The sequence below is a fragment of the Tupaia chinensis genome, unplaced genomic scaffold, assembly GCF_000334495.1.
Source record: "Tupaia chinensis unplaced genomic scaffold, TupChi_1.0 Scaffold000049_1, whole genome shotgun sequence".
NCBI classification, from domain to species: Eukaryota; Metazoa; Chordata; class Mammalia; order Scandentia; family Tupaiidae; genus Tupaia; species Tupaia belangeri.
In genome coordinates, this window is record NW_006159507.1 from 150,383 (window position 1) to 172,735 (window position 22,353).

General features: G+C 45.8%; 1 protein-coding gene across 1 annotated transcript in view; it reads left to right on the forward strand.

Annotated features, from left to right (window-relative positions):
* The window catches only part of ATP9A (ATPase phospholipid transporting 9A), a gene marked incomplete in the record, with an annotated part of 136,893 nt that overhangs the window by 17,818 nt on the left and 96,722 nt on the right, over positions 1-22,353 (forward strand). Inside the window, 3 exon segments of the mRNA XM_027775056.1 lie at positions 2,224-2,368; positions 6,325-6,438; positions 10,730-10,838. Coding sequence (XP_027630857.1) covers positions 2,224-2,368; positions 6,325-6,438; positions 10,730-10,838 — 368 coding nt within the window.

Sequence of the window (22,353 nt, forward strand, 5' to 3'; positions counted from 1 at the left end):
TAAAAAAGGAAAAGAAAATTCCTCCTGGTTTTCCCTTAGCTTAGTGGTCTAAGCTGGACAGGACAATATAAATTATTTCTGGCCCTACCTCTTTTTTTTTTTTTTTTTTAAGGGAGATTTTTGCTATAGGGTTTGTGTCCTTGCTGGAGAGAAAGACAGAAATACAGGAAACAAGAAATCACCCTCCAGGGGCATGGTCACTCTGCAATCCTGTCTCCATTCTTCTCTAGGGATTTTGGGCATGCGCATGCATTCAGCATGTTTCTCAAGCCGCTGGGTCTGGGACTTGAACCACAAAGTTGATCATTCAGTGCTTTAACTACCCTGCCACCTGGCTGGCCCCCAAGCTAAGTAAACTCACACCTGGCGTGTGTGCCCAAGATCCCAAGAGGAGAATGGAGGAGAAGGGATTGCGGTGTGGCCATCCCTCCTGGGGAGTGATTTCTTGCTTTCTGTCTCTCTGTCTCTTTCTCTCTGTCTTTCTGGCAAGCGCATGCACCTTATAGCAGAAACCTCTCGAAAAGAAAAAAAAACTGTGGAATTCATTCTTACAGAAGCATGATAGGATGGGGAGGAGATTTCACTGGTCATGGAGTGGTGTGCTTCCATCAAATGACTCTTCCTTTCCTTCCTCCTCCTCTCCATCCCCCCCTCCCCCTCCTCTCTCCTTTTTTCATATCCAGTGAGTGCCCACGATGGCTACTGTAGGTGATTTGCCCCTGGCCACAGGAATAGGGAGAGGGGCTGACTCCTGTGGCTTCTGTGTGTCTTTGGCTTTCGAACAACTTGGAAAGGGGCCTGCAGGCATCAGTTACTTGGAGTGCAACCTGCCTCCTCAGGGCCACACCCCACCCTGGGCTGGCTTACTGGAATGAGGGTGCTATTTTTAAGAAGGAGCATTGTCTTTCATCATGGAAATTTTGGATGTCTGAGCAGGCCGCTTGCTGGCTTGCTCTTCTCGAGAGCGGTGATGCCTGGGGACTGTTGCCGTGCTCTATACCCCAGCATCCCTTTAGGACCCGGCCTGGAGGAGGAATGGGAGAAGGAAGGTCTGCAGCAGACAGGTCCTTATGTAAGTGATGGTTGCTATGTATGCTAGGTTCGTTCCTGGCGACATCTCAGGGGACGGGCAGGGCTGGGACTCTCCTTTCCCTTCTGCCTGTGTGGGGGCAGTGAGGTAAGCCATTCAGCCTCAGGCATTTTCCTTGCCGTGTTGTAATTCTCCAGCAACCTGTTTATGAGTTCCCTGGAGGACAGGATGCCCTTTTTGGAGATTCTTAGAGTGACTTGGTTTTGCTGGGGTTTCCAGGTTCCCAGGTATCCCTTGCCTCGCGCAAAGGTGTCCTGGGAGTGAGTGCAGGGCTGGGGGACAGTAGTTGGGGTCAGCTGGCCTATATGGCATGTGGCCCACGTGGTCCAGGTCAGGCTGGGCTCTGAGACATCGTCTTTTGGCTTGCTCTTCCATGTGTTGCCAAAAAAGGAGAGTCAGGAGTGGAGAGATGTCCCTTTCTTTCTATAGCGACCTTGGGGCAACTGCAGCTTTGACAGTATGGGACAGTGGGACGACCCTAGGCTTTGGGGTAAGATCCACATAGACTCGGTTGTTTCTCACATCTCAGCAAATCTGGGTTTGTTTGTTTATTTTTTAAGAGAGGTTTTTGCTTAAGGTATATGTCACCGAAGAGACAGACAGGAAGTGAGAAATCACCCCCCCCCCAGAAAGGATGGCCATGCTGTAGTCCCTTCTCCATTCTCCTCGTGGGATCTTAGGCATGCATGCACATGCGCCCAGCTTGAGTTTTAAGCTGCTGGGTCCAGGACTGGAACTGCAGTTGACTACATAGGAGTCCAGTGACATAACCACTATGCCATCTGCTGGTCCCAAATCTAGATTTATTTAACTGTCTTGAACTTTCATCTCTTATCTATAAAATGTAAAAGTAACTAGAGTGCTTATTGTGCCATATTTAGCTTTTAACTTAAATCTTTTTATTTTTAAATGAATCCTGCTGTTGGAAGTAAATCATTTGACCCACAACATCCTGGAAACTTCTACTCTGTTTTCCCGTCTTTGGTCTACTGAAGATACCTTAGAGGAAAATATTCTGAGAACCTGGGGTAGATGTGGGCATGGCCTTGATGGTGGGGTGGGGCCTCTGGTGGGTGGGCGTGGCCTCACAGTGTGGGCGTGGCCTTGACCCTGTCAACCTGTCTTTCCCCCAGGTGCTGTGAGTGGCTGCGATGCTGTGGCGGAGGCGAGCCCAGGCCCCGCACTGTCTGGTTGGGACACCCGGAGAAGAGGGACCAGAGGTATCCTCGAAATGTCATCAACAATCAGAAGTACAATTTCTTCACCTTTCTTCCTGGGGTACGTGCAGGCAGGGACCACACCCACTCTCTTTGCCACCACAAGTATATATATGCCATGCTACTAGCCTCAGAAGACTGCGTCCCACCATGGATCTTGCAAATCCCTGGGGCTTCTTAGCACCATCTTAGCCCCTGGGCCTCCATCCTTCCTGCCCTGAACATGGAGGGAGCTGTCTTCTTTTTTTGGGAGAGGTTTTTGCTGTAGGGCACATGCACTCACCAGAGAGACAAAGAGCAAGAAATCACTCCCCAGGGGGATGGCCACACCACAATCCCTTCTCCTCCATTCTCCTCTTGGTATCTTGGGTATGCATGCATACGCGCCCGGCATGAGTTTAAGCCACCAGGTCTGGGACTCGAACTGTGGTCAACTACATGGGAGTCCAGTGACATAGCCATTACGCTAACTGCTGGTCCCAAGGGAGCTGTCTTCTGTCCGTGAGGCTGTGAGACCCTACCTGTTCAGTTAAAATAACTCCATGTTTATTTGGTGTTTTGAACCTGAGAGTACAAAAGGTATTCTGGGACCTAGGGGACTACAAAACATATGTGGAAAAATAGAACGAAAGTATGAATTTATTTTGGTGCCAAAAGAAGGTTGGAATGCATGCATAGACTTTTTCGTTTGTTTGGGTTTTTTTTTTTAGAGATGTTTTTGTTATAGAGTGTATGTGCTTGAAGAGGGACAGAGAGAGACAGAGAGACAGAGAGAGACAGAGAGACAGAAAGTGAGAAGTCAGCCCCCATGGGAATGGTCACTACAATTTCTTCTTCATTCTCCTCTCAGGATTTTGGGCTTGCAAGCAAACATTCCTGGCGTGAGTTTTAAGCCACTGGGTCCAGGACTCAAACCACGGTTGACTCCGTGGGAGTCCAGCAACGTAACCATTATGCCACCTACTGGTCCCTCCATGCATAGTTTTTGCATAATACTTATTTTCCACAACCTTTTTGAAGACCCACCTCATGTAACCAAAATGTTGAACATTGGCAGTGCTTAAATTTCTCTCCCTATTGTCATGAAGCGCATACTCAATATAGGCAAATTTGCAGGTAAACGTATATAGAAAAAAATAAAACAAATTTGAATCTTACTATCTAGAGAGAGAAGTCCCATTAACATTTTGGATAGGGGTCAGCAGGTAGCATGGTGGTTAAGGTACTGGATTCCCACATGGCTGATCACAGTTCAAATCCTGGACTCTGCAGCTTGAAGATCACAACAAATAGATAAATAAGAATAAGTGTTTAAAAAAACTTGAGGGAAAAAAATTGGGGATAGTAAATGCATCGTACTGGTATCATTATACTCCTGTATTAACCTACACAAATCCATGGACATGAACTCAGCAACTTCCCTCTGACACACGTAAATTAAATAGCTTTATTATTATTTTAAAAAGATTTTTGCCATAAGAGCACGTGTTTGCTAGACAGAGATAGAGGCAGAGGGAGGGAAAGTGAAAGTCCACCCCCGGGGGGATGTCCATGCTGCAGTCCCTTTTTTTCCATTCTCTTCTGGGGATTGGGGCAAGCATGCACACACGCCTGATGTGTTTTTCAAGCTGCTAGGTCTGGGACGTGAACCATAAAATTGGCCATGTGGGATCCGGCGCCTTAACCCCTTTGTATCTACTGACTCTAAATAGCTATTTTTATCCAGCATGGGCTCCAAACACATAACAATTGACTTTAGGGACCAGCAGTTGGCATAATGGCTATGTTGCTGGACTCCCATGTAGTCGACCGTGGTTCCAGTCCCAGACCTGGTGGTTTAAACTCACACCAGGCATGTGTGCGTGCATGCCCAAGATCCTGAGAGGAGGATGCAGGAGAAGGGATTGTGGCGTGGCCATACCCCCCGGGGGGTGATTTCTCACTTTCTGTCTCTCTGGCGAGCACACGCGCCCTATAGCAAAAACCTCACATCTCAAAAAAAAAAGAAAAGAAAAGAAAAGAAATTGACTTCAAAGGAAACTTTTTTTTATGATTTATTTTATTATTATTATTATTTTAACTTGATCACAGAGAGATAGACAGAGAGAGAGAGGGAAAGTGAGAAAGTAAGCCACCAGGTCTAAGACTTGAACCTCAGTCAGCCATGTAGGAATCCGGTGTCTTAGCCACCATGCCATCCACCGGCTCCAATAGTTGACTTTATTTTTTTAAAAGAATTATTTTATTGAAATTTATTTATTCATTTATTTATTTTAATTTGACCAGAGAGGGACAGAGTGAGAGAGAGAAAGGAAAAGTGAGAAAGCAAGCTGCCAGGTCCGGGACTTGAACCGTGGTTGGTCATGTGAGAATCCAGCTCTCTTAACCACCACACCACCTGCCAGCCCCAATAGTTGACTTTAGAAGTCAAAGCAATAGCAGTCAGTGCCAGTGCAGACAGGAAAACAATGGTAACATTCAATGTTGAGTGATAATACAGAGGTATGAGAGTATTGTAGTTCAAGATTTGAATTCTTTTTTTTTTTTGGTGAGAGAGCATGTGCACTTGCCAGAGAGGGGGGGAGAGAGAGAGAGAAAGAGGGAAAGTGAGAAAGCACCCCCCCAAGGGGAGTGGTCATGTCTGAATCTCTTCTCTACTTCTCCCTGCTTTCAGATTTTGGGTACAAAATATGAACTTAGCATATTTTTCAAGCTGCCAGGTCTGGGATTCGAACCACACACTTGGCCATGTGGATCCAGCCACTTTTACCACATCACTGGTTGGCCCCATTTGAATGTTTTTTTAAGGGTAATTTAAAATGGATTCATTGCTAGCTGTTTCAAACCCTTTCCTGGAATCTCAGTATCTTCAGCCAGGAAAAGGTTTATTTCTTATTTATAGCAAGGCTGATGCAGGCTGGCTGCCTGCTTGCATCTTATAGCTGTGCCGTCTGGAATGTGTGACTGCAGTGTCACCGTGGAAGGCGAGAGGCATGAAGGCTCTCACCCACCTTAGCTTCAAAGAGACTTGCACTCATTGCCCATTGGCCAAAGGTAGTCATGTGATCTCAGCCTCTCCCAGGGCACACAGGAGCAGTTACAACTCTGCCAGACCCAACTGCCACCCAGTGTGGAATTCTTTATTTTATTTTATTATTTATTTTATTATTTATTTATTTTTGGAGAGATTTTTGCTATAAGGTGTGTGCTCTTGCCAGAAAGAGACAGAGAGCCAGAAAGCGAGACATCACCCCCAGGGGGGGATGGCCATACCGCAATCCCTTCTCCTCTGTTCTCCTCTTGGGATCTTGGGCATGCATGCACACGCGCCCGGCATGAGTTTAAGCCACCAGGTCCAGGACTGGAACCGCAGTCAATTACATGGGAGTCCAGCGACATAGCCATTATGCTAACTGCTGGTCCTGGAATTCTTTATTTTTTAAAGAATCATTAATTAATTAATTAATATTATTATTATTATTTCAACCAGAGAGGTAGATTGGGAAAGTGAGAAAGCAAGCAGCCAGGTCTAGGACTCGAACCTCAGTTGGCCGTGTGGGAGTCTAACACATGGTAGTCCAGTGACATAGCCATTATGCCAATTGCTGGTCCTGGCAACATTTTTTAAAAAGTGTTTTTCTTTATTTCATGAGAGGTGAGTAGGCCTCCTGGACAGGGTTTTACCATGCTGTGGCCCTTGCCCTGCCTCTCGGCCGTCCAGGATCAGGGGCACGTGGGTGCGCCTGGCACCGTCCGGTTGATCCAGGGTCCAAACCCAGCCCTCCGTGTGGCTCCAGCCTTGCGCTGCAGCACCCTGCCTCCTGCCCCACTGCAGCTGGCCTGACCATGACATTTTTGTTACCCACGTGCGTTTCCTGAAGGACAGATGGAAGTGTTTCAGCCTCATGGGCAAGGCATCCCATAGGCCATCATGGCGGGTCGGTAGGTTTCTGTCACTCACTGCCCCTCCACCTCGCTGGCGGGCCCTGACTGTCTCCCTCTGTCTCCACGTTCCAGGTGCTGTTCAACCAGTTCAAGTACTTTTTCAACCTCTATTTCTTGCTCCTCGCCTGCTCCCAGTTTGTTCCCGAGATGAGACTTGGCGCGCTCTACACCTACTGGGTCCCCCTGGTGAGTCAGTCCTGTTCCCGCTCAGTCACCTTGGAGATTTGTCTGTCTCAGCTGAAGTGGGACAGCAGCCGTCCACAGGGAGGATGCTCTCCAGCCGTGTGTTGTGAGTCCCCACATTGTAACGCCGAAGCTGCGTTTTATTCGGTGACGGGATCAACTGCCAGCAAGGCCTGTGGTTCACGCGGCCGGTCGGCCGGCCTGTGTCTGTTACTTCAGCAGGTATTTATTGTGTGTTGTTCACGTAGGCACCATCTTGACTGGGGGTGCAGTGGCAAGTGAGAAAGACGAAACCTCCCCATGGGTTGCATCATTTCTGTTGTCTCTGGGCTCACTTTTTTTTTTTTTTTAAATATTTATTTATTTAATTTCACTTGTTATCATTATTATTTTTCAGTGTGACCAGAGAGAGACAGAGATTGAGAGAGAAAGGGGAAGTGAGAAAGCAAGCTGCCAGGTTCAGGACTCAAACCGTGGTCAGCCACGTGGGAGTCCAGCACTTTAACCACTGCACCACCTGCTGCACGACCTGCTGGCCCCTGAGCTCACTTTTTTTTGAGAGAGATTTTTGCTATAGGGTGCATGCACTTGCTAGAGAGACAGAGAGATAGGAAGTGAGAAATCACGTTCCCCGGGGGTGGCCACGCTGCAATCTTCTCCTCTCAGGATTTTGGGCACGCATACACATGCGCCCGCTATGATTTTCAAGCCGCCACGTCTGGGACTTGACCTGTATTCAGCCATATAGGAATTCAGCACTTTAACCACTATGCCACCTGCTAGCCCCAATTTTTAAAACTTTGTGCTACTTTGTAAGAAGACTTGTTTCCTTTCTTTCTTCATTTTTTTTTTTTTTTGAGAGGTTTTTGCTATAGGGTACGTGCGCTCATGCCAGCAAGAAAGAAATCACACCCCCCCACCTCCCCCGAGGATGGCCATGTCATGATCCCTTCTCCTCTTGGGATCTTGGGCATGCATGCACACGTGCCCAGTGTGCGTTTAAGCCACCGGGCCTGGGACTCGAAATGCAGTCAACTACATGGGAGTCCAGTGACATAGCCATTACACTAAATGCTGGTCCCAGAAAGACTTAACCTGTTTCTACATATTTTTATATTTAATGTCAAATTAGAAGTTTGAAATAAATTTGGAACCAGCCCATGGCCTGCCTGATACTTAAGGTAGCTGGATCCCACATGGCCGACTGTGTGGTTCGAGTCCCAGACCTGGTAGCTCAGAAAACCTACTAGGTGCATATGTGTCGGTGCCCAAAAGGAGGAAGAGACCGAGAAGGGATTGCGGAGTGGCCATTCCGATGGAGGGTGGTTTCTCCTCTCCTTATCTGTTTTTCTCTATCTGGTACACACCCTCTGACAAATTAAAAAAAAAAAAGATGAGAAATGTGTTATTGCCGAAATATCTGCATTTTTAAAAACTGCTTGAGGGCATGCGTACTTTCCAGAGAATGGGAGAAAGAGCGCACCCTCCTGTGGGTGTGTTCACACCACAGCCCCTCCCCCGCCTCTCCATCAGGTGGGGATTGGGCATGTGTGCACACGCACCTGATGTGTCTTCAAGACGCCGTGGCCAGGGTGTGAACAGCAGTCAGCTATGGGATGCACCTCCCTGAGCTAGGCTACAGGCTGGGCCGGATTCTGCCAACAGTTTTTTTTTTTTTTTTTAATTGATTGATTGATTTTTTTAGAGAGGTTTTCACTATAGGGCGTGTGCACTCACCAGACAGACAGAGAGACATAGAGACAGAAAGTGAGAAATCACCCCCCACGGGGGATGGTCATGCTGCAATCCCTTCTCCTCCATTCTCCTCTCGGGATCTTGGGCACGCACGCACATGCGCCTGGCGTGAGTTTAAGCCGCCAGGCCCGGGACTCGAACCGCAGTATGGGAGTCTAGCAACATAGCCATTCCTTCAACTGTTGGTCTCTCTCATTCTGATTTTAAGTTCTGCCACTGCAGACATTATTGTTGATTGTCTGATGCCATTTTAGCTTGTGGTGGCCTTTTCCTCGTACTAATATATTAGGAGGAGAAATTCCTTAAGAGATAGTGAAAATAATCTGTAATATTTTTTATATGAGGCCCAAATGATCTATATATTTTTTTGTGATTGTTGAGTTTAGATAGACCCTGGGTGCCATAAAGTACGCAGATCTTAAGTTTTCAGTCCAGGGAGCTCTGACGTTTGTGTATATCCACGTAAACACGACTGTAGTCAAGGTGTAGAACACTCCCATCACCCCAGAAAGTCCCTGAGTACCCCTTTCCAGCCACCACCCCTTCACTGGGCAGCTGCTTGTCTGATTTCTGTTTCCCATGAACTAGTTTTGCTTTAGTAGATCTGTTTTTGATGTACAACTTTACAAAAGAGGCTTAGCACCTTCAGAATTGCTTGCCTGTTTTATCACGGCCTGTGATTGTTTTACACGCTCAGACAACACCGACTCCCTCCCCCCCCATTAAATATTCTTTCTAAATATCTATGGATATTAAGGACCTCCTAAGTTAGACAGTTGGGATTTATTTCTGGGCTGCATTTGTGTCTCTTTGTAAAGCAGTTTCTAGCCCGAGGGGCGGCATGTCCTCTAGGATTAGTGAGAAGCGTGTGTGTGTGTGTGTGTGTGTGTGTGCGCGCGTGTGTCTAGCATAACTTTGGAGGCAGTATTTATTTGCAGCAGGAGGTGAATGAATGGCTCAGTCTTGTAGGAACACACATTCTCCATTACCATCAATGGGATTTAGCCAGGCCCACGCAGAGAGAAATACAGACTGGGACATTTGAGAAAACAAACAACGAGAACCTGGGTTCTGGCACAGAGTAGTCCATTGGCAGCGTGGGGCAGGGACGTGGGTGCTGCACGCCAAGTTCGCTCCTCCCAGAGCAGGTGTTCTCCCTTCCCTCTGTGGCCTGGCTGTACTTCTGTTCTGGAATATCCTTTTCCTCGGACTGCAGGGTGTGCTTTCCGTGTGATTGGAGACAGGAGCGATCCTTTGATTGTCAAGATGTGTGGGTCTTTGGGGAAATTTCACAAAGCAGCCCATCTCCGGATAGATTCACGGAAGAGATGGAACTTCCTTTGAATTGAAGTTAAAACATGTATTTATTTATTTACTTATTGTATTTATTTATTTTTATTTAACTTTATTTATTAACTTATTTTAATTTTACCAGAGAGGAACAAAGTGAGAGAGAGAAAAAGAGAAAGAGAGAGAAATAGGGAGGGAGGGAAAGTGAGAAACCAAGCCCCCAGGTTCGGGACTCAAACCTCTTTTGATCACATGGGAGTCCAGTACCCTTATCCACACCCCCTGCTAGCCTCATATATTTTATATTTATGTTTTATTAATCTTTATTTATTTATTTTAATTTGACCAGAGAGGGACAGAGTGAGAGAGAGAGAGGGAAAGCGAGAAAGCAAGCCTCCAGGTCGGGGACTCGAACGGTGGTCTACTACTGGGAGTCCAGTGACATAAGCATTACACCATCTGCTGGCCCCTGTATTGTTTCTTTATATTTATAAAAAAAAATCTTAAAACATTACAGATGAGGCTGAAGTCCCTTTTCGTCCCCGCCCCACCCTTCCTAGGCCTTTTCCTTGCAGAGAAATCTAACCAGCAGTTGAGGACACTGGAAAACCTTGAGGGTGTCCAGAATGGTGTTAGCGGCATCTTTCGAAGGGGGTCCCCACATGGAGTGATATGGCGGGGTGACCTGCCGGTCCATCTCCCTAAGCTTCTCCAGGGTCAGAGTAACCGGACAGGAGCAGGAGATGCCTGCACCCACATCCCCGCGTGCCGCTTAGCTGTGTGCTCCGGCAGGATCGCCTGACCTTCTGAGCCTCAGTTTCCGCATCTGCCTGGGGTCTTGGTCGCAGGGTGGATGTTGCGGGGTTGCCGCGAGGATGACGCACTTCCAGTAGTGCCAGCACGTGGCAAATGAGAGGCAGCCGTTAGCAGGCCCGTCATGTGGGTCACGCAGTTTGAGTTCCCACCATGTCACCCTCCTAGACCCTGTGTTGGTGAGTCTGGATGTCGTCGGACTTGTGTCAGTGAGTATTTCTGTAGGGCAGAGTTCCGTGTGTGTGTGTGTGTGTGTGTGTGTGTGTGTGTACACTTGTGTTCTCTGGCTTGCTGGTGCGTGTGCGTTGGGAATAACTCACAGGTAAGTCCAGCCCTGCTGCCCTCCCCAGTGGCCTCTTGCCTTTCCTGCCCCCAGCACCAGGAGAGGACAGTTGGTTTCAGCAGGGCTCACCTCACCGTTGTCCCCTTTCCGCAGGGCTTTGTGCTGGCTGTCACCATCATCCGAGAGGCGGTGGAGGAGATTCGATGCTATGTGCGAGACAAGGAAGTCAACTCTCAGGTGTACAGCCGGCTCACAACGCGAGGTCAGTCTCCTGGCTCCGGAGCCCAGGGTTGCACCTCAGTCATGGGCTGCCGTCAACTGGGGAGGAGAGTTCGGGGCCCGTGCTGCGGGAATGCAGGCGTCGCGTGCCAGGCAGCTACTTGACTGCTCTGGCTCCAGGGAGACTCAGTCGGGCTGGGGATCCGTGGGACTGGAGCAGTGTCCCAGGCCACTGCGGGCCTTTCAGAGTTGCTCTTGTGAAATGACTTGTGTGTCCTCAGCCTGGAGCGGAATTCCATCCGTCTGGCATTCTGGCTTGCCGATCCTGTTCTCTTTCCCTGCCAGGCCAGGCAGAGGAAGAAAGGAGGGCACCCCTCCTGCTCTCAAGAGAGGCTGAGAAAAGCTTGAAAGATAAACAGCTTTCAACAGTGATTACTTTAAAATCCAACTGTTGCAACGTTAGTTTTTAAAAGGCAACAGATTTACATAAATACTCTATGGGTGAAGATTTCTTGGAAGGTGGTTTATAAATTCCAGACATTAAAGTGGAGAGCATGTAGTCTGATCAAAGAGGAATGACCGCGTAACTTTTGTTACTGACCTTCCCTTGTGGGGGGATTAAATGATGGATTTAAAAACCCACCCCAATACGAAGGGACTTGAGAAAGTTTGTGGAGAGATGGAATTACATGATAAATTCATTCTGGTGTAAAAATGTTTTTAAAATTCGTAAGGTTTTCATTGTCTTGATTTCCACAAACTTTTTTTTTTTTGAGATGTTTTTGCTATAGGGCATGTGCACTTGCCAGAAAGACATAGAGAGTGACAGAAAGCAAGAAATCACCCCCTGGGGAGGGGACACACTGCAATCCCTTCTCCATCCTCCTCTGGAATCTTGGGCATGCCCGCACACACACCCAGCATGAGTTTTTAAGCCACCAGGTCGGGGACTCGAACCTCAGTCGAGCGACATAGCCATTATGCCAACTGCTGGTCCCATCCACAGACTTTGTAAAGGCCCCATGTACATTCTCAGAGAAGTCACAGACCAACCCAGCCAATGTTGACTTCTGTTGCAACTGCAATAGATTTGTTCGCAGGTTGCGCTCAGAAATGAGAGAATTTTACTGAAAGTTTGCCCATTTGGCTGAGGATAGACCTGATGACTGAGACCGAAGATAACTGATCCCATTCAGGGAATAACACCATCCCAGGGGAGGCAGAGGGGAATACACACTATGCGCTGCCTTCAGGAAATTGAGGATTCTGAAAGTTAAGAGGGAGAGGCGCTCGGAGGACTGAGGCCAGGAGCCCGGTCTGACTGCTTTGCAATCAAGTTTTAGTTCCTATGAAGCAGTCCATCCACGATTTCAGGGCTTTAGGAAGTGTTTTTCTTCTAGGAAAAATGTCAAAGGAGTTTGTTTGAATAACATTTCTTGAGGGCATGAAAATATTTTGTTTTAGTGCATTTGAATACATTTTCATGGTTGGTGGTCTTAGAAATTTGCAAGTCTTTGGGAGAAGGGGGAATTTAGAGTTGGTATAGAAATGTTTTAAGAATACTAAACTACTGTATTTAGGACATTTTGCTCCCTAAAAGAAAAAAAAATTAGCATCCTCTTTGCAATGGCAGGTGGCTTGGGCTTTCCACGTGGGCACTGAAAAGACCCCTTTGGGGGACGTTTTTTGTGGTTTGTGTATATTAAATCCTCCTTTAATAACATATTCTTACTATAACATTTAAAATGCTTGGCAACCGACAAAAGCCCCATCAGAGAGGCTGCGGTGGATCTCTTTAGAGCTCCAGAGAAGGGGCCTTCGGATTCCATCCATTCATCTAGCCAAGCCCGGCCTTCTTTGGTTCTTTTCATATTGCAACTGCTTTTCCTGTGAATGATTTTTCTGCCCTCCCCTCCCCAGCTCTGGGTTTAACTTCACTCTGTTCTTCAAAAGGGCCTAAGGAACATTGGCAGATGGCTCTAGCCTTAAAAACGTGTCCTCCTTTGTTGGTCTCCTTTTGTGGCCTTCTGCGGCTATTGTCATGCCAATGCGACAGTAGGGAAAAACAGAGCACAGTTCTGAATATTAACCCGCGTCCAAACCCTGCAATTGGTTTTGAAAGTCCAACAAAATGCTGAAGAAACTGTGCGCTTAGGAAGTGCTGGAGGCAAGTTTAGTAGTTTGATGCACTTTGGGGACACGGGGACAGAGTAACCAGCCCAAACAAGACGTTGCAAGAGGGGCAAGAACTAGACGCCTTTTTCGACTTTACTGTTGAATGACCTGCTTCTATCTCGAACGAAGCTTTTTCAATAGCATCTTCATTTAGTTAAATTCAAAAACAAAATGAAACGAAGATGCGTGAGGAGACCTGAAAAAGTTTGTGGAAAAGTGGAATTAAAGTATGAGTTTATTTTGGTGCAGAAAATTAAAAAAAAAAAAAAACACAGTTTTTTCTTACAAATTGCATATATATATATATTTTTAGAGAGATTTTTGCTATAGGGTGTGTTTGCTGTAGAGACAGAGAGCAACAGAGAGACAGAAAGAAAGAAATCACCCCACAGAGGTGACGGTCATGCCGCAATCCCTTCTCCATTCTCCTTTTGGGATCTTGGGCACACATGCACACACACACGTGGTGTGAGTTTTAAGCTGCCCGGTCTAGGACTCAAACTGTGGTCAACTACGTGGGAGTCCAGCAACATAACCATTATGCCATCTGCTGGTCCCAAAAGTTTCATTGTTTTTTCTACAATTTTTTCCATTAGTATTTTTTCTGTGACGTTTTTGAAGACTCGCATATGTATGTTCATGGACAGTTTCTCTTTTTATCACATGAAACCTTTTTCTTTTTTTCATTTGCTAGAAGGCATGTATGTTTATGGAGGAGAGAGACAGAGAAAGAAACAGAGAGATAGACAGGGAAAGTAGGAATGCACCGCCATGGAGGATGGTCACCCACAAGCCCTTCTCCTCTTGGGATTTGGGGCTCGAAAAGTGCACTGGGCGGGACTTGAACTCAGTTGGCCTTGTGAGATCCAGGATCATTGAGCCACTGGCGAGCCTCTGTAATGATCTCTTTTCTTTTCTTTATAAAGAAGTTTTTGCCTTAGTGTGTGTGCTTCCGGAGAGAGACAGAGACAATGAGAGGGAAAGTGAGAAATCGCCTCCCAGTGGGAAAGGCTGTGCTTCAATCCCTCTAGTCTCCTCCTGGGGTCTTGGGCGTGTAAGCATATGTGTTCTTTCAAGCCATCAGGTCTTGAACTGTGGTCAGCCATGTATGAGTCCACAGATGTCACCACTACGCCCTCTCCTGGCCCTGTCTGTAATGATTTCTAACTACAAGAGTTGAAAAACTCAGAGAACTCTTGTGTGCCCTTCTCCCAGAATCACCAGTTGTGCTAACATTTGACATTTTTGCTTTATGCTTTTTTTCTTTTTTTTGGGTTGTTATGGGGTGCATGAGCTTGTTAAAGACAGATATGAAGGGATAGAGAGACAGTGAAGGCAATAGATTTGTTCGCAGGTTGCGCTCAGAAATGAGAGAATTTTACTGAAAGTTTGCCCATTTGGCTGAGGATAGACCTGATGACTGAGACCGAAGATAACTGATCCCATTCAGGGAATAACACCATCCCAGGGGAGGCAGAGGGGAATACACACTATGCGCTGCCTTCAGGAAATTGAGGATTCTGAAAGTTAAGAGGGAGAGGCGCTCGGAGGACTGAGGCCAGGAGCCTGGTCTGACTGCTTTGCAATCAAGTTTTAGTTCCTATGAAGCAGTCCATCCACAATTTCAGGGCTTTAGGAAGTGTTTTTCTTCTAGGAAAAATGTCAAAGGAGTTTGTTTGAATAACATTTCTTGAGGGCATGAAAATATTTTGTTTTAGTGCATTTGAATACATTTTCATGGTTGGTGGTCTTAGAAATTTGCAAGTCTTTGGGAGAAGGGGGAATTTAGAGTTGGTATAGAAATGTTTTAAGAATACTAAACTACTGTATTTAGGACATTTTGCTCCCTAAAAGAAAAAAAAATTAGCATCCTCTTTGCAATGGCAGGTGGCTTGGGCTTTCCACGTGGGCACTGAAAAGACCCCTTTGGGGGACGTTTTTTGTGGTTTGTGTATATTAAATCCTCCTTTAATAACATATTCTTACTATAACATTTAAAATGCTTGGCAACCGACAAAAGCCCCATCAGAGAGGCTGCGGTGGATCTCTTTAGAGCTCCAGAGAAGGGGCCTTCGGATTCCATCCATTCATCTAGCCAAGCCCGGCCTTCTTTGGTTCTTTTCATATTGCAACTGCTTTTCCTGTGAATGATTTTTCTGCCCTCCCCTCCCCAGCTCTGGGTTTAACTTCACTCTGTTCTTCAAAAGGGCCTAAGGAACATTGGCAGATGGCTCTAGCCTTAAAAACGTGTCCTCCTTTGTTGGTCTCCTTTTGTGGCCTTCTGCGGCTATTGTCATGCCAATGCGACAGTAGGGAAAAACAGAGCACAGTTCTGAATATTAACCCGCGTCCAAACCCTGCAATTGGTTTTGAAAGTCCAACAAAATGCTGAAGAAACTGTGCGCTTAGGAAGTGCTGGAGGCAAGTTTAGTTGTTTGATGCACTTTGGGGACACGGGGACAGAGTAACCAGCCCAAACAAGACGTTGCAAGAGGGGCAAGAACTAGACGCCTTTTTCGACTTTACTGTTGAATGACCTGCTTCTATCTCGAACTAAGCTTTTTCAATAGCATCTTCATTTCGTTAAACTAAACACGTGGAAAAGTGGAATTAAAGTATGAGTTTATTTTGGTGCAGAAAATTAAAAAAAAAAATACACAGTTTTTTCTTACAAATTGCATATATATATATTTTTTTAGAGAGATTTTTGCTATAGGGTGTGTTTGCTGTAGAGACAGAGAGCAACAGAGAGACAGAAAGAAAGAAATCACCCCACAGAGGTGACGGTCATGCCGCAATCCCTTCTCCATTCTCCTTTTGGGATCTTGGGCACACATGCACACACACACGTGGTGTGAGTTTTAAGCTGCCCGGTCTAGGACTCAAACTGTGGTCAACTACGTGGGAGTCCAGCAACATAACCATTATGCCATCTGCTGGTCCCAAAAGTTTCATTGTTTTTTCTACAATTTTTTCCATTAGTATTTTTTCTGTGACGTTTTTGAAGACTCGCATATGTATGTTCATGGACAGTTTCTCTTTTTATCACATGAAACCTTTTTCTTTTTTTCATTTGCTAGAAGGCATGTATGTTTATGGAGGAGAGAGACAGAGAAAGAAACAGAGAGATAGACAGGGAAAGTAGGAATGCACCGCCATGGAGGATGGTCACCCACAAGCCCTTCTCCTCTTGGGATTTGGGGCTCGAAAAGTGCACTGGGCGGGACTTGAACTCAGTTGGCCTTGTGAGATCCAGGATCATTGAGCCACTGGCGAGCCTCTGTAATGATCTCTTTTCTTTTCTTTATAAAGAAGTTTTTGCCTTAGTGTGTGTGCTTCCGGAGAGAGACAGAGACAATGAGAGGGAAAGTGAGAAATCGCCTCCCAGTGGGAAAGGCTGTGCTTCAATCCCTCTAGTCTCCTCCTGGGGTCTTGGGCGTGTAAGCATATGTGTTCTTTCAAGCCATCAGGTCTTGAACTGTGGTCAGCCATGTATGAGTCCACAGATGTCACCACTACGCCCTCTCCTGGCCCTGTCTGTAATGATTTCTAACTACAAGAGTTGAAAAACTCAGAGAACTCTTGTGTGCCCTTCTCCCAGAATCACCAGTTGTGCTAACATTTGACATTTTTGCTTTATGCTTTTTTTCTTTTTTTTGGGTTGTTATGGGGTGCATGAGCTTGTTAAAGACAGAGATGAAGGGATAGAGAGACAGTGAAGGGTGCCACAGTCCATTCTTCTCTGTTCTCCTTCAGGATTTTGGGCACTCATACGGATACGCTCAGTGTGATTTTTGTTTTAAGCTGCTGGGTCCAGGACTGGACCTACAGTATGTCATGTGACAGTCCAGAGTCTTAATGCCACACCATCTGCTGGCCCGTTTTGTTTTTTTAATAGCTGCTTCGAACTTTTTTTTTTTTTAGTCTCATTAGGTGATTGGTAAAGTCATGACTTATTTTTCTATGTTTTTCTGTGCAAAACGCATCATGACTTTTCCTGACAACCCAGTATTTCATTCAAGGTTTATCTACAGCAACATACCAGTTGTATTAATTTTTAATGCAGCCATCATGGCTTAATAAGTATTTGAAGTATTTTGGCCCTAAACTTGCTGTCCACATGGAAACAACCTTTTATTCCTGTAAGGAATGTTCAAGACTCCCTCAGGATCCGAGTGAGCGATAGGCTTCTACCCTCCTGAGACCTGGGGCTGCAGGGACGTCACAGCCCAGGGAGACATCAGGCACTTCGACACATCATCACAGAAGTAACTAGCACTGTTTCATGGTGTGGGTGCTGTGACCCTCATAAAGCATGTCTACCGCACCCCTTTTTCTAAGCACAGTTAGTGGCAGGAGACAGTAGTAATCCCAGGCTTGTGTCTGCGTGGGTTCAAGTCCTGCTTCCAGCCCTTTCTACTGTGTGGGCAGCTCACTTAAACTCTGACTGTCACTGAATCAGCCTATGGCACCCACCGTAGGGGTTGCTGTCAATGTGACCCTTGCATGGGAAGAATTTAGCACAAGCCTTGGGACACGGTGTAGCTGTACAAAGCCCAGTGCCACTGGCATTGCCGCAGGGGCTGGTCAGTTTGAATGCATGGAGATGGGGGCCCATCAGAGAGGGCCTGATGGTTCCTTTCTGGAGGAGTTGACCTTCATCTGGAGTCTCACAGGGTGGAAGTGAGCAGGGACTGGCTTTGTGATTGTTGGGGCTCCACATAAAATGAACTTGTGGGCTCTTGTTCAGGAGATACTAAGAATTTCAGGATAGGGGCAGCAGAGCATTAAACCAAGGCGGGAGACCTGCTGGTCCTGGGACCCTTCCCAGTACCTAGTTGGCACACCTGGGAAGTTGGCCCTGGAAGAGAGATCTCCAAGAGGAGCCTCAGGTTGAGCCCACGGCCATACTGTGGTGTCTGCGGTGTGGGTTGCAGAAGCGTGTTCTTCCCAGTGGGCTGTTTGCTGAACCTTTCCTCTTGAGAGAACAGAGTAAAAGACCGTGCAAGCTGATGCGAACTCAAGGCTCCGGGAAATTGATTCTGTCACCTAAGTATTCACATAGAGGGCCAGCAGGTGGTGTAGTGGCTAAGGTCCCGGACTCCCACATGGCTGATCCTGGTTCAAGTCCTGGACCCAGCGACTTGAATATTATGCAGGGTGCATGTGTACCCAAAATCCCAAGAGGAAAACAGATATATGATTGCACTGTGGCTGTCCACTCTGGGGGGTGGGGGTTGATTTCTCACTTTCCCTCTGTCTCTTTCTTTCTCTCTGGTGAGCACACATGCCCTATGGCAAAAATCTATCTATCTATAAATATAAATGAAGAATTCACATACAAAGCATGCTATAGGGAGAAAGTGACTTTGTAGCTGTTAGAAGAAAAGCCACCCAGGGGCCAGCAGGTGGCGTGGTGGTTAAAGACGGGGGACTCCCACATGGTCAACTGCAGTTTGAGTCCTAGACTTGGCGACTTGCTTTCTCACTTTTTCTCTCTCTCTGTCTCTTACTCTCACCTCTCTGGTCAAATTTAAAATAAATAAATAAAACAAAACAAATAAAATAAAATATTTAAAAAGAAAGAAAAGTTGGGACCAGCAGGTGGCATGGTAGTTAAGGTGCTGGACACTCCCACTCAACCACAGTTTGAGTCCTGGACCTAGTGGCTTACTTTCTCACTTTCTCTCTGTCTCTCTCTCACTCTGTCCCTCTCTGCTCAAATTAAAATAAATAAATAGATAAAGTTAAAGTAATTCTTTAAAAATAAATAAATATGGTTGGAGATGGAAGAGTAGTTATTAGAGCTTTATGAGTGTTTAATTATTATTATTATTTTTATAAATCCTTTTTAAAACTTTATTTATTTTAATTTGACCAGAGAGGGATAGAGAGAGAGAGAGAGAGAGAGAGAGAGAGAGAGAGAGAGAAAATGAGCGAGCAAGCAAGCCACCAGGTTGGGACTCGAACTTTGGTCAGCCATTAACCACTATGCCACCTGCTGGCCCTCTTAATTATCATTTTTTTAAGTTTTTTTTTTTCCTTGGATGGGAGGAGAGAGACAGACAGACAGACACAGACAGCACCTGAGCAGTGTCGTGATGCTGCGATGCACCCCTGGGTCATTGGCATCTGTGTGCACCCAGCCGTCTTAGGGAGATCTCTGGACCCCAGCCAGGAACCTTTCCATGTGGGTCAGCCTACAAGAGTGTCGTGTTTTACCACTGCCTCACTGTCTGACCCCTTTTTGGGTTTTTATGGTTTTAATTATAGAGCTATCTACCCAAATTAATAATATGCAGCAGCACTGGAAATAAAGCCAAAAAAGAGAAGATCTTGAAATAGTAGCAAACCCAGCAAAACTTAGTTTCGTTACTCAAAAGATTTGGGTTGGGTCAAGAAGGAGCAATTCATCGCTGAATCAGGTCTGTTTATACTTGCCTTCCCCAAAGCATAAGTGTAATTCTGGAGTGTGCGAGTGTTGGGGAGGCACCCGGCCCTGATTATCACAAGTGTTGAGGGAGATTGGATTTGCATTTTCACAAGATGGATTCTGAATTCCGTGGGTCTTCATACCAGGAATGCTTTCCCAGACTAACTTCTGATGAAGGGTTAAAAGAAGCAGGGGGATAATTAGCCTTGCAAGAAAGTGCAAACAGAAGCATAATTAATGCAGTTGCTGTGCTGCTTTCCTGCTGGGGGCATCTGGGCAGATGGTAAACTGTAAGTCACCCGCCAAGGGGCCCTGCGAAAGAGAGGGTCCCTCTCCCCATCTACGGAAAGGAGTATGCAAAACCGCAAAACCGACCTGATTATCTCTCCTTGTCCAGCTCCTTTGAGACAGTTTAGCCACCCTCTCCGTTCACGCTTCCCCAGCTACAGAATCATTCCAGGGGCTCACCTCCATTTGCAAATGTCTTTCTTTCAACTGAATTCAAAAGCCACCTTGGGCTATGAGGTGGCTGCAGACGTGTTTTTCTTTTGGGGACTTAGATTGTCTCAGAGTTATTAGAAGTGCAGTGGGCTAGGGAAGATGGGCTTCTTAGTGGGGAGTAGTTTAGCTGCTAGTTAATTTACTAAATTGAAACTCTGTGTTCCTGAAGAGTACTGTTTTTATCTTTTCGAAGTATAAACTTTGTTCAGACATGGGAGAACACTGCGATCTACTTTATGATTTTTTTTTTTTTTAAAGAAGAGTGTCACAGTCATGAATTCTTTGGCCTTATTGCACCAGTAGTACTGCAAAGGTTCTTTTCTAATGATGTCAAGTGCAGTTTGGTGCACACCTAATTCCCTTTCCTGTTTATGAGCTTGACAGATTTTGCCAGTGCTTTCTCTTCTAATCCCTGTCAGATGCAAAGTCATTTCACATCCATAAGGTTTAGTTTTCCTTTCTGAGTCTTCAGTTTCACTGAATTACAGATCATTGGTCAGCTGATCTGTTGTCTAATTTGAAACAAAAACAAAAAAACAAACCCAGAAAATGTCGCGTGCAAATCACCCTGTTAAATTTCCCACATGGTATTTCCTCCTGCCAGGATGGTAGTCTCCTTCATTATTTTTGGGACCCATAAGCTCACAAAACCATTTATATATTGATTTTAAAAGCCTCTGTTGGGCATAAACATGTTACTTTTAAGTGTCAGCCTTTTTTTTTTTTTTTTTTCCTTTTCCCCTTTTCCCCTCAAGAGTTCCCACTGTTTTAAACCAAAGCCCCAGGAAGTGGTAGGGATATTTATAATGATACTTTTCAACCTTTGCCTGTTTTCAAATAACAGCCTTTTCTTAGGCTTTGGGGAATCAGACATCTCTATTTAAATATGAAAATTTCAACTTTAAACCTCTGAACTCTGCTGGGTCTGCAGAGGCGTTTTAATGCCAACCCCAGGAAATGTACACACGGAGCAGGATTTACAACTCATCACTGTCACAGTTAGATTAGAGCGGGAGTTAAAGAGTAATACATTAACCAGGGGGAGCGCATGGAGAGTGTCGTTAGAGACCCACAGAAACAGTCAGTGTCCTGTATGAACAACCAAAAAGAGAAGTATAGCAGGGGGTGTTTGGGGTCAACAAATAGGCCCACCATTCTCGTGCCCTGGAATTTATTTAAAATTAAAAAAAATTTTTTTTTTGCAAGCTGTTCTGCAGTTTGACTGAATTGTCATTTGCTTGTTTCTCCTCAGGGAAACATCTGGTTTCTCCCTGCAGTGTAGACAAACTGCTCTTATTCTGAAGCCATCATCCATGAAAGGCCCGGTTTGGGCTCAGTAGGTTTGCTTATGAAAAGCTTGGGGTCCATCTCTACAGAAATAAACGGCTTGAGCCACTGGGAGTGTGTTCCTGTTATAAACTTTGACTGTGGCATGGCTTGGGTGAGGTGGTGAAAGCTGAAAGGGATAAATTTATTAGAAGACATTCAATGATTTAGGTTGTGGTGGACAGGGGATTTTGCACTCCTTTTTTGCAAAAATCTCTTACTCAATATCTCTAAAATTTCTGCAAATGCATTTAAAAATCTTAGCGCCTGAGGCCAGCAGGCAGCATGGAGATTAAGGCACTGGATCTCACTTGGCTGACTGTGTGGTTCAAATCCTGGATCAGGCAGCTTGAAAATCACACTGGATGTGTGTGCGTGTCCAAAGTCCCAAGGGGAGACTAGAGGAGAAGGGATTGAAATGTGGTCACCCTCCTGGGGGGTGATTTCTCTCTCCTTTTCTCTCTCTGGTAAGCACATGCACCCTATTGTAGAACTTTAAAAAAAAATCTGACATCTTATAAGTTGGAGATGGGGTGTTAGAAGATCCTAAGTTCTTACGATAAGGCCAGGTTTTCTGCTGCATTTTATTTATTTATTTTTTAAAAAGAATGATTTTATTTAACTCTATTTATTTATTTAAATTTGACCAGATATGGGGGAGAGAGAGAGAAAGCTGCCAGGTCTGGGACTTGAACCACGTCGGCCATGTGGGGATCCAATGCTCTTAACTACCACGCCACCTGCCAGCCCCTCTGCTGCACATTATGAAGATGTTATTGGTGATTTTTACTTTACTTCGAGACCAGCATACTTTGTAGGACTCAGGGCCAAGCGAATATGTGTAGCTCTTTCCAGAAAGTCTGAAAGTTTTAAGATGGTTTTAAGATGGTGTAGAACATGTGCTTACACGCACAGCCTGTGCGAATACACAGGGCACACATCTGCTGGGAGGCTGGTCCCACTTTTGTCTTGGAACTCTCTAGAGGAGGCAAGACAAAACAAAACAAAAGTAAAAACTAGGGGCCATCAGTTGGTGTGGTAGTTAAGAGCGTTGGACCCCCACATGGCCAACCGTGGTTCGAGTCTCAGACCTGGCGGCTTGCTTTCTCACTCCCCCCCCCCC